The 18,660-nt window shown below is 47.6% G+C and overlaps 1 protein-coding gene and 1 long non-coding RNA gene across 2 annotated transcripts in view; both read right to left on the reverse strand.

Moving 5' to 3' along the window:
• Positions 1-1,100: 1,100 nt before the first annotated feature.
• LOC309531097 lies at positions 1,101-3,400 on the reverse strand. The gene is made up of 2 exons (XR_014219070.1): positions 2,012-3,400; positions 1,101-1,963 (listed from the first exon to the last, which is right to left on the reverse strand). It is a non-coding gene; the product is annotated as an uncharacterized lncRNA (long non-coding RNA).
• A 725-nt stretch (positions 3,401-4,125) lies between these two features.
• The window catches only part of NIN (ninein), a 147,880-nt gene continuing 133,345 nt past the window's right edge, over positions 4,126-18,660 (reverse strand). The window contains exons 27-29 of the mRNA XM_082229404.1: positions 15,948-16,142; positions 6,929-7,042; positions 4,126-5,299 (exon numbers count right to left, since the gene is read on the reverse strand). Coding sequence (XP_082085530.1) covers positions 5,090-5,299; positions 6,929-7,042; positions 15,948-16,142 — 519 coding nt within the window. The 3' untranslated portion in view covers positions 4,126-5,089. The remainder of the gene's footprint in view (positions 5,300-6,928; positions 7,043-15,947; positions 16,143-18,660) is intronic.

Below are 18,660 nucleotides of genomic sequence, written 5' to 3' on the forward strand. Positions count from 1 at the left end.
TCACAAAGAGTCAGACACGACTAAATGAATAAACAACAAAGACAGCAAAAATCAAGAAAAACATTCTTTAGAACGCTACAAGAAAACACAAAAGGTTGTTTTTTAAAATACACAAACAGGTCATAATGCACACCAGCTTGCCTTGGAGAAGACGACGCACCTCCAGACAGGCAGCTAACTATCCAGCACGTGTAGACACAAAGTCAGAAAAGCTAAAGCACAGAATGAACCCAGGCTTGCTAGAGAGGTTAAAAGCAACAAAAAAGGCTTTTATGGGTATGTTCGTAGCAAAAGGAAGAACAAAGAAACTGTGGGGTCACTCAGAGGAGAAGATGGTGAAATGCAAACAGGGGACACAGAAAGGGCTGAACTACTCAATGCCTTCTTTGCCTCAGTGTAATTTTAAAAAATTCTTTTGTTTTAATAAATATCATTTAAAAAAAAACAAAAACAAAAAGTCTATATAGGGGCTTGCACACCATTGTTCTGGGTTCCCCCTCCCTCCTGCATGTGGTGAGTGAGCACCCTGTTGCAACAGTTTAATAAAGATCAGGCTTACTAGCTGCTTTGCTTCTCAACATTCTCTGCTTGGCCTCTGTTATTTTCTCCTACTGATAGAGAACCTACAGGAGGACTCTATACGGGCTCTTAGACACCCCATTAGGGAAAAGGTTTTTTCTTATAACAAAGGTATTTGGAGGAATGCAACTCTGGGACATCCCCCTGCCCCCCTGAGCAGGAGCTATACCATCATCTGCTGGAGCACTGGGGCAACTGATGGACCGTCCTTGCTCTGACGGTGATAAAGAGGCTTTCAAGTTTGCTCAGAGGAAGTCTCAGACTGAGAAATAGCCCTGAGCCAGAGGCTGCAACCTCCTCCCTCTTTCTCTGATCACTTTCCCCTTTCGCACGAGCAGTTTTACAAACAGCAACACTTCTTTGCAAAATGCTTTGTGTTTTTGTTATTTTGAACTTTTTTTGTTCGTTTGTTAAAGGCTCAAGGTGTTTTACACGTTTTGCAAACTTTTATGGAACGATATGCAGCCGTGACTGAAAACCGAAAGAATCTGCACTTTCAAAAAATGACAACACTTGCCTCCTTTTATTTTATTGATTTATATTTATTGCCTGCCCAAAGGGCTCAGGATGGGATAACAAGGCAGCAAACATGCCTGAGAGTTACCATTAAAATTAGTCCCAGCGGACGTAACCAAGATAGTCCATGTGAACGAAAACTAGGTTTGCAGTGCTTCCAAAAGAGACTCAGGCCAGGACTTTGCTGAGCCTCTGTGGAGCATTTTTTCACCACGAGGCTGTTTCTCAGGCCCCTAGAGTTTCAATCACGTCATGGGAATAAAGAACCATAGATGGTGAATGGCTTGATTCCCCTAAAACTGGCATCCCCAAGGAGTGTGTGGGACTTGCCCCTCTCAACAGGTTAGGGGAATGGACCAGCTCAACTGCAGGAAGAGGAATAACAGAATTGTGGAGGGACCCCAAGAATGAGCTCGTCCAACCCTCTGCAATGTAGGAATCTCAACTGGTGCCTGGTCTCTGTATTAAGGCAACTGGTGGGTTTCAGCACTCACATCCTCCAGGATATAGGAGGAATATGTAGATCTGCCTTGTGCAGTATTAGACTAACAAGCCTTGGACATGGGCAGGAGGGCTCCCTGCTCTGGCTGGCTGGCTGGCTGGCGATGGGTCTCCCTAGCAGCAACTCAGTAGAGGGTTTGGTGCTCACGTAAAGTCCAGAAGAAAGGACTCACGCAAAGCTACATGGCTATAGGATCCGTGTGCGATTCCCTGAGCATTCCCCTCTGGCGTTGACACGGCAGAGGTGAGGCCACAGCTAAATGCACAAGTTAAGGCATGTTCAAGTTTCATTGTCTCTAAGTTGTGGTCCACGGTAGGGTGGCCAACGACTCTCTGCAACCTGAGGGTGGAAAGGCTTCTCTAAGAGCTCCGTTTTCCCATGGAAAATTGCCATACCTTTGGCAGTAATGACGACCAGGCGCCAGCTGCAAAGAAGTATCGGGCAAACTTGGCGTTTTATGAAGTTGTCTGTTCGTAAAATAAAATGTGTAAAATGAACTGGCTGAGTGAGATCACTTAGGTCACCAGAAAACTTTCAGATGCAACTGACCCCTAATTTGCACAGAAAATCTCCCAGGAAACCCACAGGACTGATGGTTCCTGAATGTGTCATGGAACTGTTTAACCTGGCCTACAATGATCAGCCGTGACTCTCAGCAGCTACCCAGAATGCAGGCATAATTTGTTATGTACTGAAGTTCTCACCCTGGGCCAGCAGGGGGAGACTGTAGATAGTTATACAAATATGGGATCGAAAGTGACGTTCAGTGATTGGATAGCTTTAGAAAATTGTTACAGTTACGTTGTACTGGAGCTCTATATAAGCAGGCTGACTGAACCCTTCAGTTCAGTTCTGTTCTGGCCTCTGAATAAACAAGAGCTGTTTGAAGAATCGCTGTGTCGTCTGATATGTTCACCCACAACTTAACATAATTTTTATTTGCCCTTATTTGCCCCATAGTAGGGCGGTTATACACAACCCCGCTTTCAATATTGTTTGTGCCTGCAGAAGTTTTGGAGGTGGGCATACTTATTTATCTCCAGTCCTGTAACTTCTTCGAGTGCCCCTCCAGACAGCAATAAAACACTGGGGAAACATTGCAAAATAATAACACAGAAGGAAGGGTGTGTGGTCCAATGTTAATCCACTATGAATGCACTATTATTGCGTCAATGGCATGTTGCAGAAGACACCCGTGGAAAATGTCAGGAACTGAAAGCAAGGCTGAGAATGTGCCCTCCAGGGTGCGCACCACACATTTAAAACACTCAGACCACATTAACTGAAGCACCTATCCTGAGACGGCATTCACAACTGTTCATTTGAATATGTGCATGGAATTCGGGTTATTGAGAATTTTGGTATTCACAGAATTGAAGAGTTGGAAGGGGCCCTTGAGAATCATTTAGTCCAATCCCCTGAAATGCAGGGATCGCAATTCACTTGGGGGCAGATGAATAAAAATGGTCAGATATGCCTTAAAAACCAGACAGACTCAATAAAGCCTTTATTTGTGAAGGGGGAGCTACTACTGTTCATGAGTGGCCGTTTGATATGGTACTGCCATATACAGTCTATGGCTCCCTGAGATTCTTGAGGTTGAGGCAGGAACCGGCTGCTTGCACCAAGTGCTTTTGACCACCCAACGATGCCCCTTCCGATCTGCAAATCAATTATTCCCCCCTCCCGAACAGTTTGCAGAATTCTGTGGGCGCCACTTGCAGAAAGGAGGGGCTTAGGACCTCTGCTTGGCTTCTGTTTGTGGTGGGCAACCATCTCCCCTCGCCCACACAACCACCCCACAACCCCTCTTTCTGTCACACTGATTTTGGGGTCGGGGAGGTGGTGAGATCCACCTGTAGGCTCCCCTTAATCCCAAAAGGCAGGGGTGGGGAACCTTTTTCAACCCAAAGGTTGCAGGGCGATTTGGGCAGTGGGCGAGGCGTCTCAGAGGCAAAAAAGCGGGGAGATCATTGGATGCAGCCATTACACTTATGTAAAGTACGGTAGGTACTCCCAGTAGTGATGTATGGAAGTGCCTGCTTCTTGGGAGAAAAGCAATGACAAACCTAGATAGCCTCTTAAAAAGCAGAGACATCACTTTGCCAACAAAGGTCCGTATAGTTAAAGCTATAGTTAGAGCTGGACCATAAAGAAGGCTGATCGCCGAAGAATTGATGCTTTTGAATTATGGTGCTGGAGGAGACTCTTGAGAGTCCCATGGACTGCAAGAAGATCCAACCTATCCATTCTGAAGGAAATCAGCCCTGAGTGCTCACTGGAAGGACAGATCCCGAAGCTGAGGCTCCAGTACTTTGGCCACCTCATGAGAAGAGAAGACTCCCTGGAAAAGACCCTGATGCTGGGAAAGATGGAGGGCACAAGGAGAAGGGGACGACAGAGGATGAGATGGTGGGACAGTGTTCTCGAAGCAAACCAGAGTTTGACCAAACTGTGGGAGGCAGTGGAAGACAGGAGTGTCTGGCGTGCTCTGGCCCAGGGGGTCACGAAGACATGACTAAACGACTAAACAACAACTGTAGGTACATTCCAGGCACATGAAAGCCAGAGATATTCTCTCTCTCTCTCTCTCTCTGGGATGCACACAGGCACCTAACAGCCTTATACTGAATCAGACCATTGGTCCATCCAGCTCAGTAATGCCTACACCAACTGGCAGCAGCTCTCCAGAGCCTCTCCCAGCCCGACTGGGGGTGGAAGCTGGGACATTCTGCTTGCAAGGCAGATTCTCTGAGATACATCTCTTCCCTAGAGGGATGCACAGCCGTGCCTGTCTCCTTGCAGACAGACAGAAGAAATTATCCTGCCCTCATGGGCACATTCCAGCCAGGATCCTCAGGAGGTGTGTGGAGCAGGGCTGGGGATGGGCTGTGGCCGGAGGGGCATCTAGAGAGGCAAGGATGGGGTGCAATTGGTTCCCAGGCCTGTGGCTCCCCACCCTTGATTGAACGCTTTCCAGGCGTGGTTCACCTTTCTGAGCAACGTGGCCCTGTGGGCAGTGATGCTTGTGGGCTACGGGGCGCCCTGAGGTTCATGTTTGGATCCTGGCCCTGAGATTCCCTGAAGAGATCCATCTCCAGGCCTCCCCTTCATCCCCAAGAGCCTGAGGTTCAAATCTCCCTTTTCCCCAGCTGGTCCTTTCTGCTCTGGCCGCGTCCCATCTGTTTTCTCACCTCCGCTGCCCCATCAGATCAGAAAACGAGAAGCTCTAAGAGCTCTGGCTTTTCCTGAACGCCCTGATGAGAAGATAAGCCTCAGTCTGGCCACCTTCTAGGGCTGGCAGAGCAACATTGCACCACAAGGCATGTAGGGATAATGTGCACTCGAGAACAGAATCAGGGTTTCTTTGGGGCAGAGAAGGAACAGCCCAAAGGGCAGCCGTTGTCACTAATCTTAAAAAGGCAGCGTTGAAAAGACAGCTTTAAGTAAAGTGCGTCCCCAGCTGTGCAGAGACAGCCGGGTATGGCTTTGCTAAGACCCCAGCTGAGCCGCGGAGCCCAAGGTGGGCGAGGTCAGGTTCTTGACGATCCGGCCAAGGTTGGCAATCTTTTCTTCCAGCAAGTAGTTCTTCTTCTCCACAGTCTTCTGCCTCCTCTCGGTCATCTCCAGGGCCTTCAGGAGCTGGGCGTTCTCCACAAAGAGGTCCTTCACCATCTCATCGGCTTTCGTGTTCTTGGCAAGCTGGAAAACACAGGCAGCAAATGAGGGCTTGCTCCCCAAGGGTGCAAAAACAAGGTCTGTGTTCTGTAACGCTCTGCCCTGACCCCACAACCCCAGGTGCTCATCCCAACTCAACCCGAAATATTCATGTTGTGTGCTTTTTAAATGTTTGGTTGTAATTGGCTTAAAAGAAGAAAAGGGAAATTCCTCATGTTTCTAGATCCAGGTTTGGGACAAATACTCTCTTGATGAGAGGCAAGCAAAGAAAAGTGTGCAAATATACCGTATTTTTCGCTCTATAACACGCACCTGACCATAACACGCACATCGTTTTTAGAGGAGGAAAACAAGGGAAAAAACATTCTGAATGAAACAGTGGATGTATCATTTTTGTGCTTCATGCTGTGGCCACAGACATGTGATCTGATGGTGAATTTGGGGTGACCCAATGCAAAGATCCTGAGGATCCATGTGGATCCATGCTTTGTAACCACATTTTAAGTGGGGAGGGAAGGAAAAACACAGAAGGGACAAGGAGCACGAGAGGGGTGTGCAGAGAAGCAGCTGGTTAAGAATGCAGGAGAGGGATATAACGGGAGGGAGGAAAGGAAGGCAAAAGTTTCCCCCCACCCAAGCCAGCCAGCCAGCTCTCTCTCTCTCTCTCTCTCTCTCTCTCTCTCTCTCTCTCCCACCTGCATGTTTTCAGCAGCACCGGAGCACAGAGAGGAAGGAAGGACGCTCTGCTTTCCCCTCTGCTTGCCTGGAGGGGAGGGGCTTTCCCTGCTCTTTGTTCCGTTACACAGTAACAAACAGAAGTGGGTGGGCAGTAAGACCCTGAGGCAGAATGCAGGAAAGCAACAGCCTCCTCTTTTCAGGTTTCCCTTCTCCTAGACGCGCGATTTGATTTTTGCCTGATTTTTCGGCTCCAGGGACCACACATTCGCTCAATAACACGCACAGACATTTCCCCTTCCTTTTTAGGAGAAAAAATCTGCGTGTTATAGAGAGAAAAATACGGTAATTTGTTAGACTTTACAATATCCCCTTCTAAGTTTCTTTCCAAAGTTCCCCTTTCTTCCCTTAGCATTGAAAGAGACCACCTGTTTGGTAAGTTAAAAATGCTTTACTTACTAACTCTTCAAAGGTCAGATTCATATGCTTTTCCATACAGCAGCAAGACAACACAGGCAGCAAAACTTAGTTTCAAAATTGATAAATGTTTCTAAATTATTTGTATAGAAACAGAAAGACGACTTGGTAAAGCCACACGGTCTGGGCTTAGATCAATCAGCCCAGACAATTCACCCAGTTTTGCCAAATTTTTCACCCAAAGTGAGGGGTGGGGGGTGACCTAGCAAAGCCTAGGAGGATGGCTTAGTCTGTGGTCTTAACCCCTTCATGCATTTACTAGAGCTAAGCATGCTGGTTATTTGCAGCTGATATTTATCCCACATATTGGTGATTCCCTGAGCTGTTGAGGAACCATCGCTCGATGACTGAAACAGGAGCGGGAACCATTTGCGTTCCAGTTGTTGCTGGACTCCAACTCCCATCAGCCCCAGAAGCCAGCATGACCAGTGGTCAGGGATGATGGGAATTAGAATCCTGCAACCACAGGTTAGCTGCTCCAGATCGAGGGCAAAGGCTCACCTGTTCTTTCAGCTGATTGACTTTGTCTTGGAGCAGCCTCTTCACCAGCCTCAGCTGCTGTTCAACATCCATCATGCGCTTTTCCATGGTTTGGAGCAGACGCTCTTGTCCACCCTAAAAGGGAATATAAGGGCACTTTATGACGACTCAGTCCTGCAGGGCAATTAACTGGTATTTTTCAAAATTAGTTTTTATTAAAGATTTTCTTGTGTTGCAAAACAAATAACAAGGAAAAGAACAATTTAAAATACACACCCCAAATAAACAACACCCACCCAAGTTGAAACCCCATTCCATGGGTGTAGCCAGAATTTAGGGGGCGGACAGGCATGGGAGGGGGCAGAACTGAGCTCTTGCAATGCAACTGGCCATTTAGTTACAGTAAGTATTTTGATATGCCTGTTGTCTTTGTCCATGGAGTTTTCTTGGCAGGGATACTGGAGTGGCTTGCCGGTTCCTGCTCCAGGTGAATTTGAATTCTGGTGCTGGAGGAGACTGGAGAGTCCCATGGACTGCAAGAAGATCAAACCTCTCCATCCTTAAGGAAATCAGCCCTGAGTGCTCACTGGAAGGACAGATCCTGAAGCTGAGGCTCTAAGACTTTGGCCACCTCATGAGAAGAGAAGACTCCCTGGAAAAGACCCTGATGTTGGGAAAGATGGAGGGCACAAGGAGAAGGGGACGACAGAGGACGAGATGGTTGGACAGTGTTCTTGAAGCTACCAGCATGAGTTTGACCAAACTGCGGGAGGCAGTGGAAGACAGGAGTGCCTGGCGTGCTCTGGTCCAGGGGGTCACGAAGAGTCGGACACGACTAAACGACTAAACAACAACAACAACCCAAGTTAAAACCCCATTCCATGGGTGTAGCCAGAATTTAGGGGGCAGGCAGGCGGCAGCGGGGGGGTTAGGGTCTCTGCAATGCGACTGGTCATTTAGTTACAGTAAGTACAGTATTTTCATCCTTCTACTTGATTTGGGTGGCAGCTGCCTTCCTGCACCCCCTGGCTACATCCCTGTCCCATTCCCACTAAAACCATCATTTTAGCACAAGGGGGCTGGCCCATGCCCTCATTCCATTCCCAATGTGCCACCCCCAAGAGGGACAACTCCCTTTGGTGGCAGCCCCTCCCCCAGGGCAGGCGGGCTTTATAGAATCATAGAATCATAGAGTTGGAAGAGACCACAAGGGCCATCGAGTCCAGCGCCCAGCTGGGGGCAGCAAGTGTTTCCGATGCTGCCTGCCTGCACAGGGTGCTGGTAGCTGGATGATGGGAGTTGTAGTACGACAACATCTAGAGAGCCACAGGTTCCCCCCACACCTCTCATCTGTGTTGTCCAGCATCTTGTTTGCAGCCGTGACCGGCCAAAAGCTGATGGGAAACCCAAAACAGCCCTCCCCTGTCGTTCGCCCCTCCAGAATGTTATCTCAGGATAGGCTGCCTCTGTACATGGAAGCTCCTTTTAACTTGTGGTGGTTTGTAGCAGTTGAAAGACCTTTCTCCCATGGATTGGCCCAGTCCCCCTTTGGAAGCCAGCTGAGCTGGCGGACATCATCTCAGGAAGTGGCAGCAAATGCCGTAACTTGCTTACTGCTCTGCGTGAAAGGTCTTTCTGCCAGTCAGTCCTCCTGCATGATCCCTGGCATTATGAGAGGAGAAAAACATCTCTATCCGCTTTCTCTACACAATGCATAATTTTATAAATTATATTTTATAATTGTTGTTGGCGTCCCATCACCCTTCTTTCTAAAATGAAAGCCCCAAAACGTCATCATCATCATAATAATAATAATAATAATAATAATAATAATAATAATAATACAGTGGTACCTCGGGTTACATATGCTTCAGGTTACACACTCCACTAAGCCAGAAATAGTGCTTCAGGTTAAGAACTTTGCTTCAGGATAAGAACAGAAATTGTGCTCCGGCGGTGCGGCAGCAGCAGGAGGCCCCATTAGCTAAAGTGGTGCTTCAGGTTAAGAACAGTTTCAGGTTAAGTATGGACCTCCGGAACGAATTAAGTACTTAACCTGTGGTACCACTGTAATAATAATAATAATAATAGTTTTCTTCGTATCTCTCCCTTCCCGGCCAAAACCGGGCTCAGGACGGCTAACGTCAAATATATAACATTGGTATGAAATCAAACAATAATTAAATTACCTCCTAAAAACAGGATCACATTAAAATATAATTAGATGGCTTTCCGCAGGATTAGGGTTGGGAACAGTAAATGCTCATCAGGCCCAACTGTTCTTATATGTGCCTGTGAGAATGCTGGGAGGGCTCTTTCATACTAATTCTTATACAAAAAGAGAGGGGGAATCAGGCTGAGCCCTGACCAAAGGCCAGGCGGAACAACTCTGTCTTGCAGGCCCTGCGGAAAGATGTCAAATCCTGCAGGGCCCTGGTCTCTTGTGGCAGAGCATTCCACCAGGCTGGGGCCACGACCGAAAAGGCCCTGGCTCTGGTCAAGGCCAGTCTGACCTCCCTGGGGCCTGGGATCTTCAGGGTGTTGTCATTTGTGGACCTTAAGGTCCTCAGCAGGGCATACCAGGAGAGGCGGTCCTGTAGGTACGTGGGTCCTAGGCTGCATAGGACTTTAAAGGTCAAAACAGCACCTTAAACCTGATCCTGTACTCCACCAGGAGCCAGTGCAGTTGGTTAAGCAGTGGATGAATGTGATCCCATAGCGAGGACCCTGCAAGGAGTCTCACCGCGGCACTCTGCACCCGCTGGAGTTTCTGGGTCAGCTTCAAGGGCAGCCCCACGTAGAGCGAGTTACAGTAGTCAAGCCTCGAGGTGACTGTCAAATGGATCACTGTGGCCAGATCAGGGCGAGAAAGGGAAGGGAACAACGGCTTAATACGGCGGAGATGGAAAAATGCCACCTTTCCTGTGGCTGCAACCTGCGCCTCCAGTTCCAGGCAGTTCCTGCTTATCATGCATTCATCCCAAAACCTTTGCGGTGAAGTTAGATGTTGTTGCAATGTCGCCAAAGCCTTTCTCCCCAATCTCCATGATTTCACATGAACTATTTCAGGGTTTCATCCCAATCTCTGGCTCGAAAATTGATGAGCCACGACCGAGTGCATTCTGGCTCGCTGCTTAATCCTCTGTCACTTGGTTTACTGCACCAAAGAATGCAGTAACCAAGCTCTCTCTCTCTCTCCCTGGTCAAATCTAAATAAAAAATTTAAAAATAGTCCAGTAGCACTGTGGGTTAAACCACAGAGCCTAGGACTTGCCGATCAGAAGGTCAGCGGTTCGAATCCCCGCGACGGGGTGAGCTCCCGTTGCTCGGTTCCTGCTCCTGCCAACCTAGCAGTTCGAAAGCACGGCAAAGTGCTAGTAGGTAAATAGGTACCACTCCAGCGGGAAGGTAAACGGCTTTTCCGTGTGCTGCTCTGGTTCGCCAGAAGCGGCTTAGTCATGCTTGCCACATGACCCGGAAGCTGTACGCCGGCTCCCTCGGCCAATAAAACGAGATGAGCGCCGCAACCCCAGAGTCGACCACCTTTTACCTTGACCTTAGAGACGAACTAACTTTGTTCTGGGTGTAAACTTTCGTGTGCATGCACACTGAAACAGAAGTCACCAGACCCTTATATATAGTGGGATCGTGTTTTTCTCAGGAGGGTAGTAGGAGATGGGAGATTGACTCAATGGCTATGGTAAACCTGTTGACGACTGTTAATGACTGCAATTACCGGTAGTCCTACAGGGAAAAGCAAGGGTGATAATGGATTCTTGTCTCCCTACACATGCTAAAGATATTTTGGTCATCTGTATACCATCCCTTCCTTGCTTTTTCCTGGTGATATTTGTTTCAGTGTATCTGAATAAGTGTGCATGCAAACAAAAGCTTATACAGTGGTACCTCGGGTTAAGTACTTAATTCGTTTCGGAGGTCCGTACTTAACCTGAAACTGTTCTTAACCTGAAGCACCACTTTACCTAATGGGGCCTCCTGCTGCTGCTGTGCCGCCGGAGCACGATTTCTGTTCTCATCCTGAAGCATAGTTCTTTACCTGAAGCACTATTTATGGGTTAGCGGAGTCTGTAACCTGAAGTGTGTAACCTGAAGCGTATGTAACCCGAGGTACCACTGTACCTAGAACCAGGGGCATCTTACCCATAGAGGCTAGTGGCACGGGGCGCCAGGGTGCCAAGCTCTGTAGGGTGCCTGGGAAGAGGCAGAGGCTGGACACGGCGCCTCTTGCCATCAGCTCACCGCCCTCGCCTACCTCTGCCATGCCAAAGCAGCGTCGCGCCCGGAGCCTCCAGCTGAGCCGGAAGGCGCCGTGTCCAGCCTCTGCCTCTTCCCCGCCGGAGGAGCCACCTTCCAGCCGCTGCCCGCCTCCTCCAGCCTCGCCGGCAGCGCTGTCCTCCCTTAAAAACTCTGGGAAACGTGTGTGTGTGCGTGCCGGAGGGAGCTTTGCACCATGGCGCCAGGTATGCTTAAGACGGCACTGCCTAGCACAAACTTACCGTATTTTTCGCTCCATAAGATGCACTTTTTTTGTCCTAAAAAGTAAGGGAAAATGTCTGTGCGTCTTATGGAGCGAATGTGTGGTCCCTGAAGCTGAATTGCCCAGGGGCAAAAAGAAGATCCTTTTTTTTTTTTTTGGAAAGAGGGAAGTGGGTGTTGAAACAAAGCCGCTGATCGTTTGCCGATAGGGGAGAGAGATAAGGGATGCTAGAGATAAAGGAGGCTGCCTGGGAGGGGGGAGGTAAAGACAGCAAACTTGCAAAGGGTGGAATCAGTAAGACTAAAGCAATAAGGAGAGAAATTAGAAGAAAAGGAGGAGCAAAAAACTGCTCCAGCTAAGGAAAAGACACTAAGGCAAGCAAGAGGGAAGGGAGTGTTGAGAGGAAACAGCTGATTGGTGGGATTGGGAGAGAGATAAGGGATGCTAGAGGCTGCCTGGGAGGGGGGAGGTAAAAGCCCATGGATCCTCAGGATTTTTGCATTGGGTAACCCCAAATTCACCATCAGATCACATAGCATGTCCATGACTATAGCCTGCACCAAAAGAATCACGCATCCACTGTTTCCTGGGGCTGCAATGGTGCAAAAATGTGGTTACAAAGCACGGATCCACATGGATCCTCAGGATTTTTGCATTGGGTCACCCCAAATTCACCATCAGATCATATGTCTGTGGCCACAGCATGAACCACAAAAATCATACATCCAGTTTCATTCAGAATATTTTTTTTCTTGTTTTCCTCCTCTAATAACTAGGTGCGTCTTATGGTCAGGTGCGTCTTATGGAGCGAAAAATACGGCGGTTGGGCTCTAAGGTGCTACTGGACTATTTTTTTATTTTTATTTCAAATGCGTCAGACCAACATGGCTACCTACCTGAACCTGGTTAAATCAGACTGTTGCATCAGACTCAGCCTTTCCAATTAAGACTTTAGCCTAATAGTTACAATAAGCCCTAAGGCAGGGAGTGAGGAACCTCTTTCAGGCGGGGTCCGCATTCCCTTCTGAGCAATGTTCCAGGGGCCAGCTGCCGGTGGTGGGCGGGGCAAGAGGTAAAAGTGGGCGGAGCAACATACATTTCTACAATAGGGGTGTGGCCTGAGGAGAACTCCAAGGGCCTGGAGGGCATAGCTGTCAACTTTCCCCTTTTTTAAAGGAAATTTCCCTTATTCCGAATAGGATTCCTCGCAAGAAAAGGGGAAAGTTGACAGCTACGCTGGAGGGCCAGATATAGCCCCTGGACTGGAGGTTCCCCACACCTCCCCCCCCCCATGGTTTAGTAAGAGAAGAAGACACACACATATTTAAAATGTGTATTTTATTTGTCCAATTAAAATAAAAAAGTGTAGCACTTTCCCCGCTTAAAAAGTATTGATACATCTTGTACAAAACTTTGTATAAATAACCCAAATTTTCTCCTTCAAATCCAATATATAAAAAATTTGTACCTTTTCGTTCAAAAAATAGTTACAGCATAAAATTTGAGGGCAAAAAAATAACGTTTCTCTTTCCAAACTCCCCTGGATAAGCAATTTTTAAATAACATAAATAAATTTTAAAAAACCAAATGATTCATAAGAAATTTAAGAAAAAAAATAGACAATAACGTGTGATTCTCTTTTTTCCCCCCCATGCACAAAAAGAAACAAAAATAGATTATGAGGAAAAATAAATAAGGGGGAAGAAAACATAATACTGGAGAGGTTTTAAATTAAAATAACTTGTTTTTTTTTAAAAAAAAACAAAGCAAAAGAAAGAAGAAAAAGCAATTTGATCCCTGGGTTTCTCCGCTTATGCCAGTATTTGTGAGTAAGGAATGAGGTGCATTTAGCAGCCAAGGGAAGTCAGAGGTGACCGATCCGTCTGTACGTATCTGCGTGAACCGATCTCTGCTCCGGAAGCAAGGCCTAGGGAGAGAAGGCAAGGAGGACACACTTCACACACAGCCTGTTGCAAAACAGCACGTCACAGTTAGTAATGCAGACAAACAGCGCCGCTTAAGCCATCGCAGCAAGACAGACACATCAGCGAGTGCCGGGGGATAAAGAGGAAAGGACAGCAAGCCCAACATTTACAGAACAGCAAGCCCAGCTCCCGGTGAATAGCAAGCTCAACATGCAGGGGAATCGCAAAGAACATTCAGTTAAAGATTAGTCTCAGCTGTGCGGAAAAGGCAAGCAGTGCAACACCTGTGTCGTTATTTCCACTTGGGGGAACTCGCCACGCAAAGCCACTTCCGCACTTCAGAGGAGGTGGGGTCGTGGGCTTCACGGCCCCAGCCCCGCGCGATTGGGGGGATTCCTGGCCGCGTCTCCTCCTCTATGAATGCCCCATCCTATTTTTTATTAAAGATTTCTTGGTTTACCAAAGTACCGTATTTTTCACTCTATAAGACGCACATTTCCCCCTCCAAAAATTAAGGGGAAATGTGTCTGCGTCTTAGGGAGCAACGCAAAGCCTCCAAAGTGCAGTGGGAGCGCTCCCGCCGCGCTCCGGAGGCTTTGCGTTGCTTTCGCTGAATCCTGGAGAGCGAGAGGGGTCGGTGTGCATCGACCCCTCTCACTCTCCAGATAGCTGCCTGAAGCCTCCGGAGCACGGCAGGAGCTCCCGTTGCGCTCCGGAGGCTTCAGGTTCCTTTCGCTGAAGGGTAGGTGCCCCTTCAGTTAAGGCGCAGCGCCTCTTCAGCGAAGCGGGAGGAGAAATGGAAGGGGCTCCGTTTCTCCTTCCGCTTCGCTGAAGGGGCGCTGAGCAGAGAGGGGGAGAAATTTTTTTTCTTGTTCTCCTCTTCTAAAACAAGGTGCGTCCTGTGGTCAGGTGCGTCCTATAGAGTGAAAAATACGGTATGTGCAATGTCTCTTTTTCCAAGTTGCATTTTCTACAGATCAGTTTCATTGGTTGAGACATGAGCGTTACATTAGAAGAAAAGGGGGGAAGAGGTGGAGGGGGCCATGGTGGGTGGGGGTGGAGTCGGGGGGGGCAATGTTTCTACAGTGGTGCCCCGCAAGACGAATGCCTCGCAAGACGGAAAACTTGCTAGACGAAAGAGTTTTCCGTTTTGGAGGTGCTTCGCAAAAGGAATTTCCTATGGGCTTGCTTCGCAAGACGACAATGTCTTGCGAGTTCCTGCTGGTTTTTTCCCCTCCCCCCTTTTCCTAAGCCGCTAAGCCGCTTATCAGCTGATCCGATCAGCAGATAAGCCGCTGAAAGCCGCTAATAGCGCTAATCCGCTAATCCGTCAATGGGCTTGATTCGCAAGACGAAAAAACCGCTAGACAAAGAGAATCACAGAACGGATTCTTTTCGTCTTGCGAGGCACCACTGTATTTTACTTAATGCATGTGTGGGGTTTTGTGTCAGTGTCGCTTGTGCGGGTTCTCTCTGCTATTCGCTTGTGTTCCTTTGGTGGTGAGAGAGGTTGGGGTTGGCCAAGGTGTGGTTGTTCATCTGTGATTGGCTGTGGTGAACTTTGTTTTCGTGTGTGCGTGGGGTGTGTGTGTGTTTTTGAATCAGGTTAGCCATATTGATTTGTATGCTGTTGGTGGATTCTTGTCGTCGTCTTGCTGGGCTGTCAAAACAAAATAAAAAAATTCCTTCCAGTAGTGCCATAGAGAGCAACTAAGTTTGTTATTGGTATGAGCTTTTGCGTGCATGCATACTTTTTCTATTTTTGTTTTGTTTCGACTATAGCAGACCGACATGGCTACTTACCTGTAACTAGAACTATTGTTGGGCTGTGTATGTGATAAAGGGGAGCCATAACAGGGTGACGGCGTCTTCTTCTATTTGTCCCCGTGTCAGTTTCAGTTTATTGGTTAATTTTCTAGTAAGGGTGTTTTTCCCATACTACTTGGTACCATTGGTCCATGTTTACTCCTCACACGTCTCTCCAGTGTCTGGCTATGATGTTTCTGGCTGCTGAGAGTAGGTGGGTTATGAGTTCTTTGTGATGTAAGTGGGCATTATTGTCTTGGAAGATGTTTAGTAGGGCCAATTCTGGGGTAACTTCTAAAACTTGCTTAGTTATTTTGCATATTTCTCGTATAGTTGTTGTCCAGAATAGTCGGATTTTGGGGCATTCCCACCACATGTGGAGGCCTCTTTTAAAGCCATCCAAGTGGGTGGCCCCATTGCCTCATGTGGGAGAGAGTTCCACAGTCCATGCACTGCGTGAAGAAGTACTTTGCCCCACTTTGCAGAAATACAAATCCTGCGGGTTGCCCGGGACTCTGCGGTGCCTTTTTGGCAATGAAGAGCCGGCTACAGATATTGCAAATGAACAAACGAACAAAACACTGATCACAGTAATGCAAGGGGGTCATGCTTTGGTGCAACAAAGAGAAGGATAGTATCTACGGAGCATTTTAGGGAAGACTGGGGTGGGGTTTGCAACTGGCATAAACAGAGAAAAGGGTCACCGTGATGAGAAGAGGAGAAATGGAGAGGCGCCTACTGTAGGTGAAGGCTCTCTACGCCCCAAGACCACAAAGGGGAAAGAGAAAGTGTGTGTGGATGGAGGACATACCTGGGGCATGTTCGTCTCCAAGGGCCGGTTTTCGAGCTCCTCCTGCAGGCGTTGGCACCTCCTCTCCTCCTGCAGGAACTGGCGCTGGAGCTGCTGGTACTCTTCCCAGGGGACCACAGGACAGCCTTGCTGCAGGAGGTCGCGAGGATGCTGCGACGGGCTAAGCATCACGCTGGAGCTCGAGTGTAGCAGCTGCTGCGTGAGAGGAAAGGGGCAGGAGGGAGGGGGTTAAAGGACGCCTTGCAAGGACACGATACGATAATCTTTATTGTCATTGTCCCATACGGAACAACGAAATCAACATCAGACATTCAGAAACCAGCAAGCCTGCTATCCCAGCTATCCCTGCCTGGTTAACTTCCTAAAAACTCTGATACCCCATAATTAAATACCATATACTCCCATAGTGAAGGTGAAGGGACCCCTGACCGTTAGGTCCAGTGGTGGCTGACTCTGGGGTTGTGGCGCTCATCTCGCTTTATTGGCCGAGGGAGCCAGCGTACAGCTTCCGGGTCATGTGGCCAGCAAGACTAAGCCGCTTCTGGAGAACCAGAGCAGCGCACAGAAACGCCGTTTACCTTCCCTATTTATCTACTTGCACTTTGACATGCTTTTGAACTGCTAGGTTGGCAGGAGCTGGGACCGAGCAACGGGAGCTCACTACATCGCGGGGATTCAAACCACCGACCTTCTGATCGGCAAGTCCTAGGCTCTGTGGTTTAACTCACAGCACCACCCATGTCTCTATAGAGACTACCTTAAACGCGTTTAAAGCCAAAATCGCATTTGAATAGAAACTGTTTCTCAGGCGGCTAGTCCTAGTCTTTCTAACCCTGTACCTTCTTCCAGAAGGCAGAAGCTGAAAGAGATCACTTCCGGGGTGCGCACTATCCTGCACTATCTCTGCAGCTTTCTTATGGCACCTGGAAGCATAGATTTGATCCAAGGTAGGGAGAGTGTCTCGTAAGATCAAACAGAACACCAATATCCTTGCTTAATCGCCGAGATCATCTGCAGGAGCGTCACTGGCTGTTCCTTGCGCTGGGCGGGAGACTGGTTTGACAATGAGTAACCAAGCCTTTAGGGTCACAGGTCTGCTCTTTGAAGCTCTGTGTCCCCCGTCCGCCCCCACTTTCCCCAGGAAAAAACTTTCTAATGCTTAATCAGAACAAACAGCAATTCGAGTATTCCATGGATGGCCGTTTGCTCCGATTCAGCAGGAAAGAGCGGGTTTTGGGGTTTTTTTTGCAGAGAAAGCACCAGGGCAAAAAACAAAACAAACAAACTGTTCGGACATGAAGTTTTAAAGCGCAGGCCTGTGGCTAGAAAAGGAAACCTGGAGAATTTACTTTAGAAATCGTAATTATTGATTTATTGTGGATTGATAATTTGTTGAGTAATCTCCCTTGTACATACTGGAAATGTTAAAATAGCGTGCATGCAGGAATTGGCAAGTGGATAGCTGATGGTTAAGGATTATAAGTTAAAAACAAAAAAAACCTATTGCAATATAAGGCTAATTGTAAGGAGTGGAATGTGAAATAGAAATAACTGGGAAAATAATGCAGCAACAAGAGGAAAATATGGACGTATCAAAAACGGAGTGTGGGAAACCAGTTTTTGGATTTTTAAAATTAAATTTGCTTCAATTTGTGGTTGATTTGTTAAAAAATGGGAAATCGATAAAAACAATTTTGGGGAAAAAAAGGAAGTCTGGATGAGTCCATCAGCTCTGCAGGGTTTCAGACCAGGTGTCTGTCTGTCTGTCTCTGTCCTATCTCTTTTTGCACCTGGTCTGCTTTTAAGCGTTTCATCTTGCTGGCTGGCTCTGCATGTGGGCTCTGGGAGAATGGAGTATTCTTTCTCTTTCCCTTCTGCTGCTAGCTACAGGGCTGGCTGTAAGGGTTTGGCTTTTGTGCCTGCGCAAAACCCCTGGAACCAAACCTGCAGATAAGATGCAATTACGCTGCGCTTAAAAACACAAAGCATTTCTCAACCGCAGCAACGTTAGAAAGCACACATTCACTGACATTCTGTGTGGAAGCCCAGAAACCCCTGCGAACTGCATTTCCTGGAGACCTCAGAAAATCTAGACATGCAAACATCAACGTGCTCATTCCAAGAAAGGCATGCAAAAAACAAGACCATGAACGAGACCAACGGCAACTGTCACAAATGGCATTTCCAAGAATGAAAGAACAGAAAATGGGATCTCAGAGCCACTCTTCATTCCCACCCCCCAAAAAAAACTGGTTTCAAGTTTAAGAGAGCTTACCCAGTATTCCTTGTAAGATTAAACTTTAAAGCTAAGGCTTAACCTTTTTCTTTCTGAGCCTACAAGAATCAACACTGATAGCCAATATCCTTCCATTTCCCCTTTTTGCCCATTAAAATGAAGAGTGGCTCTTTCACACAAGAGGCCAATCGTCTTTCATATTAATTCTTTAAAGAAATACCGTAGTTTTTGCTCTATAAGACTTTTCCCCTCCTAAAAAGTAAGGGGAAATGTGTGTGCGTCTTATGGAGCGAATGCAGGCTGCGCAGCTATCCCAGAAGCCAGAACAGCAAGAAGGATTGCTGCTTTCGCTCCGCAGCAATCCCTCTTGCTGTTCTGGCTTCATAGATTCAGAATATTTTTTTCCTTGTTTTCCTCCTCCAAAAACTAGGTGTGTCTTATGGAGCGAAAAATACGGCAGATGGAGGGGCATTAAAC

The sequence above is a fragment of the Podarcis vaucheri genome, assembly GCF_965113315.1.
Source record: "Podarcis vaucheri genome assembly, chromosome: 1".
NCBI lineage: Eukaryota > Metazoa > Chordata > Lepidosauria > Squamata > Lacertidae > Podarcis > Podarcis vaucheri.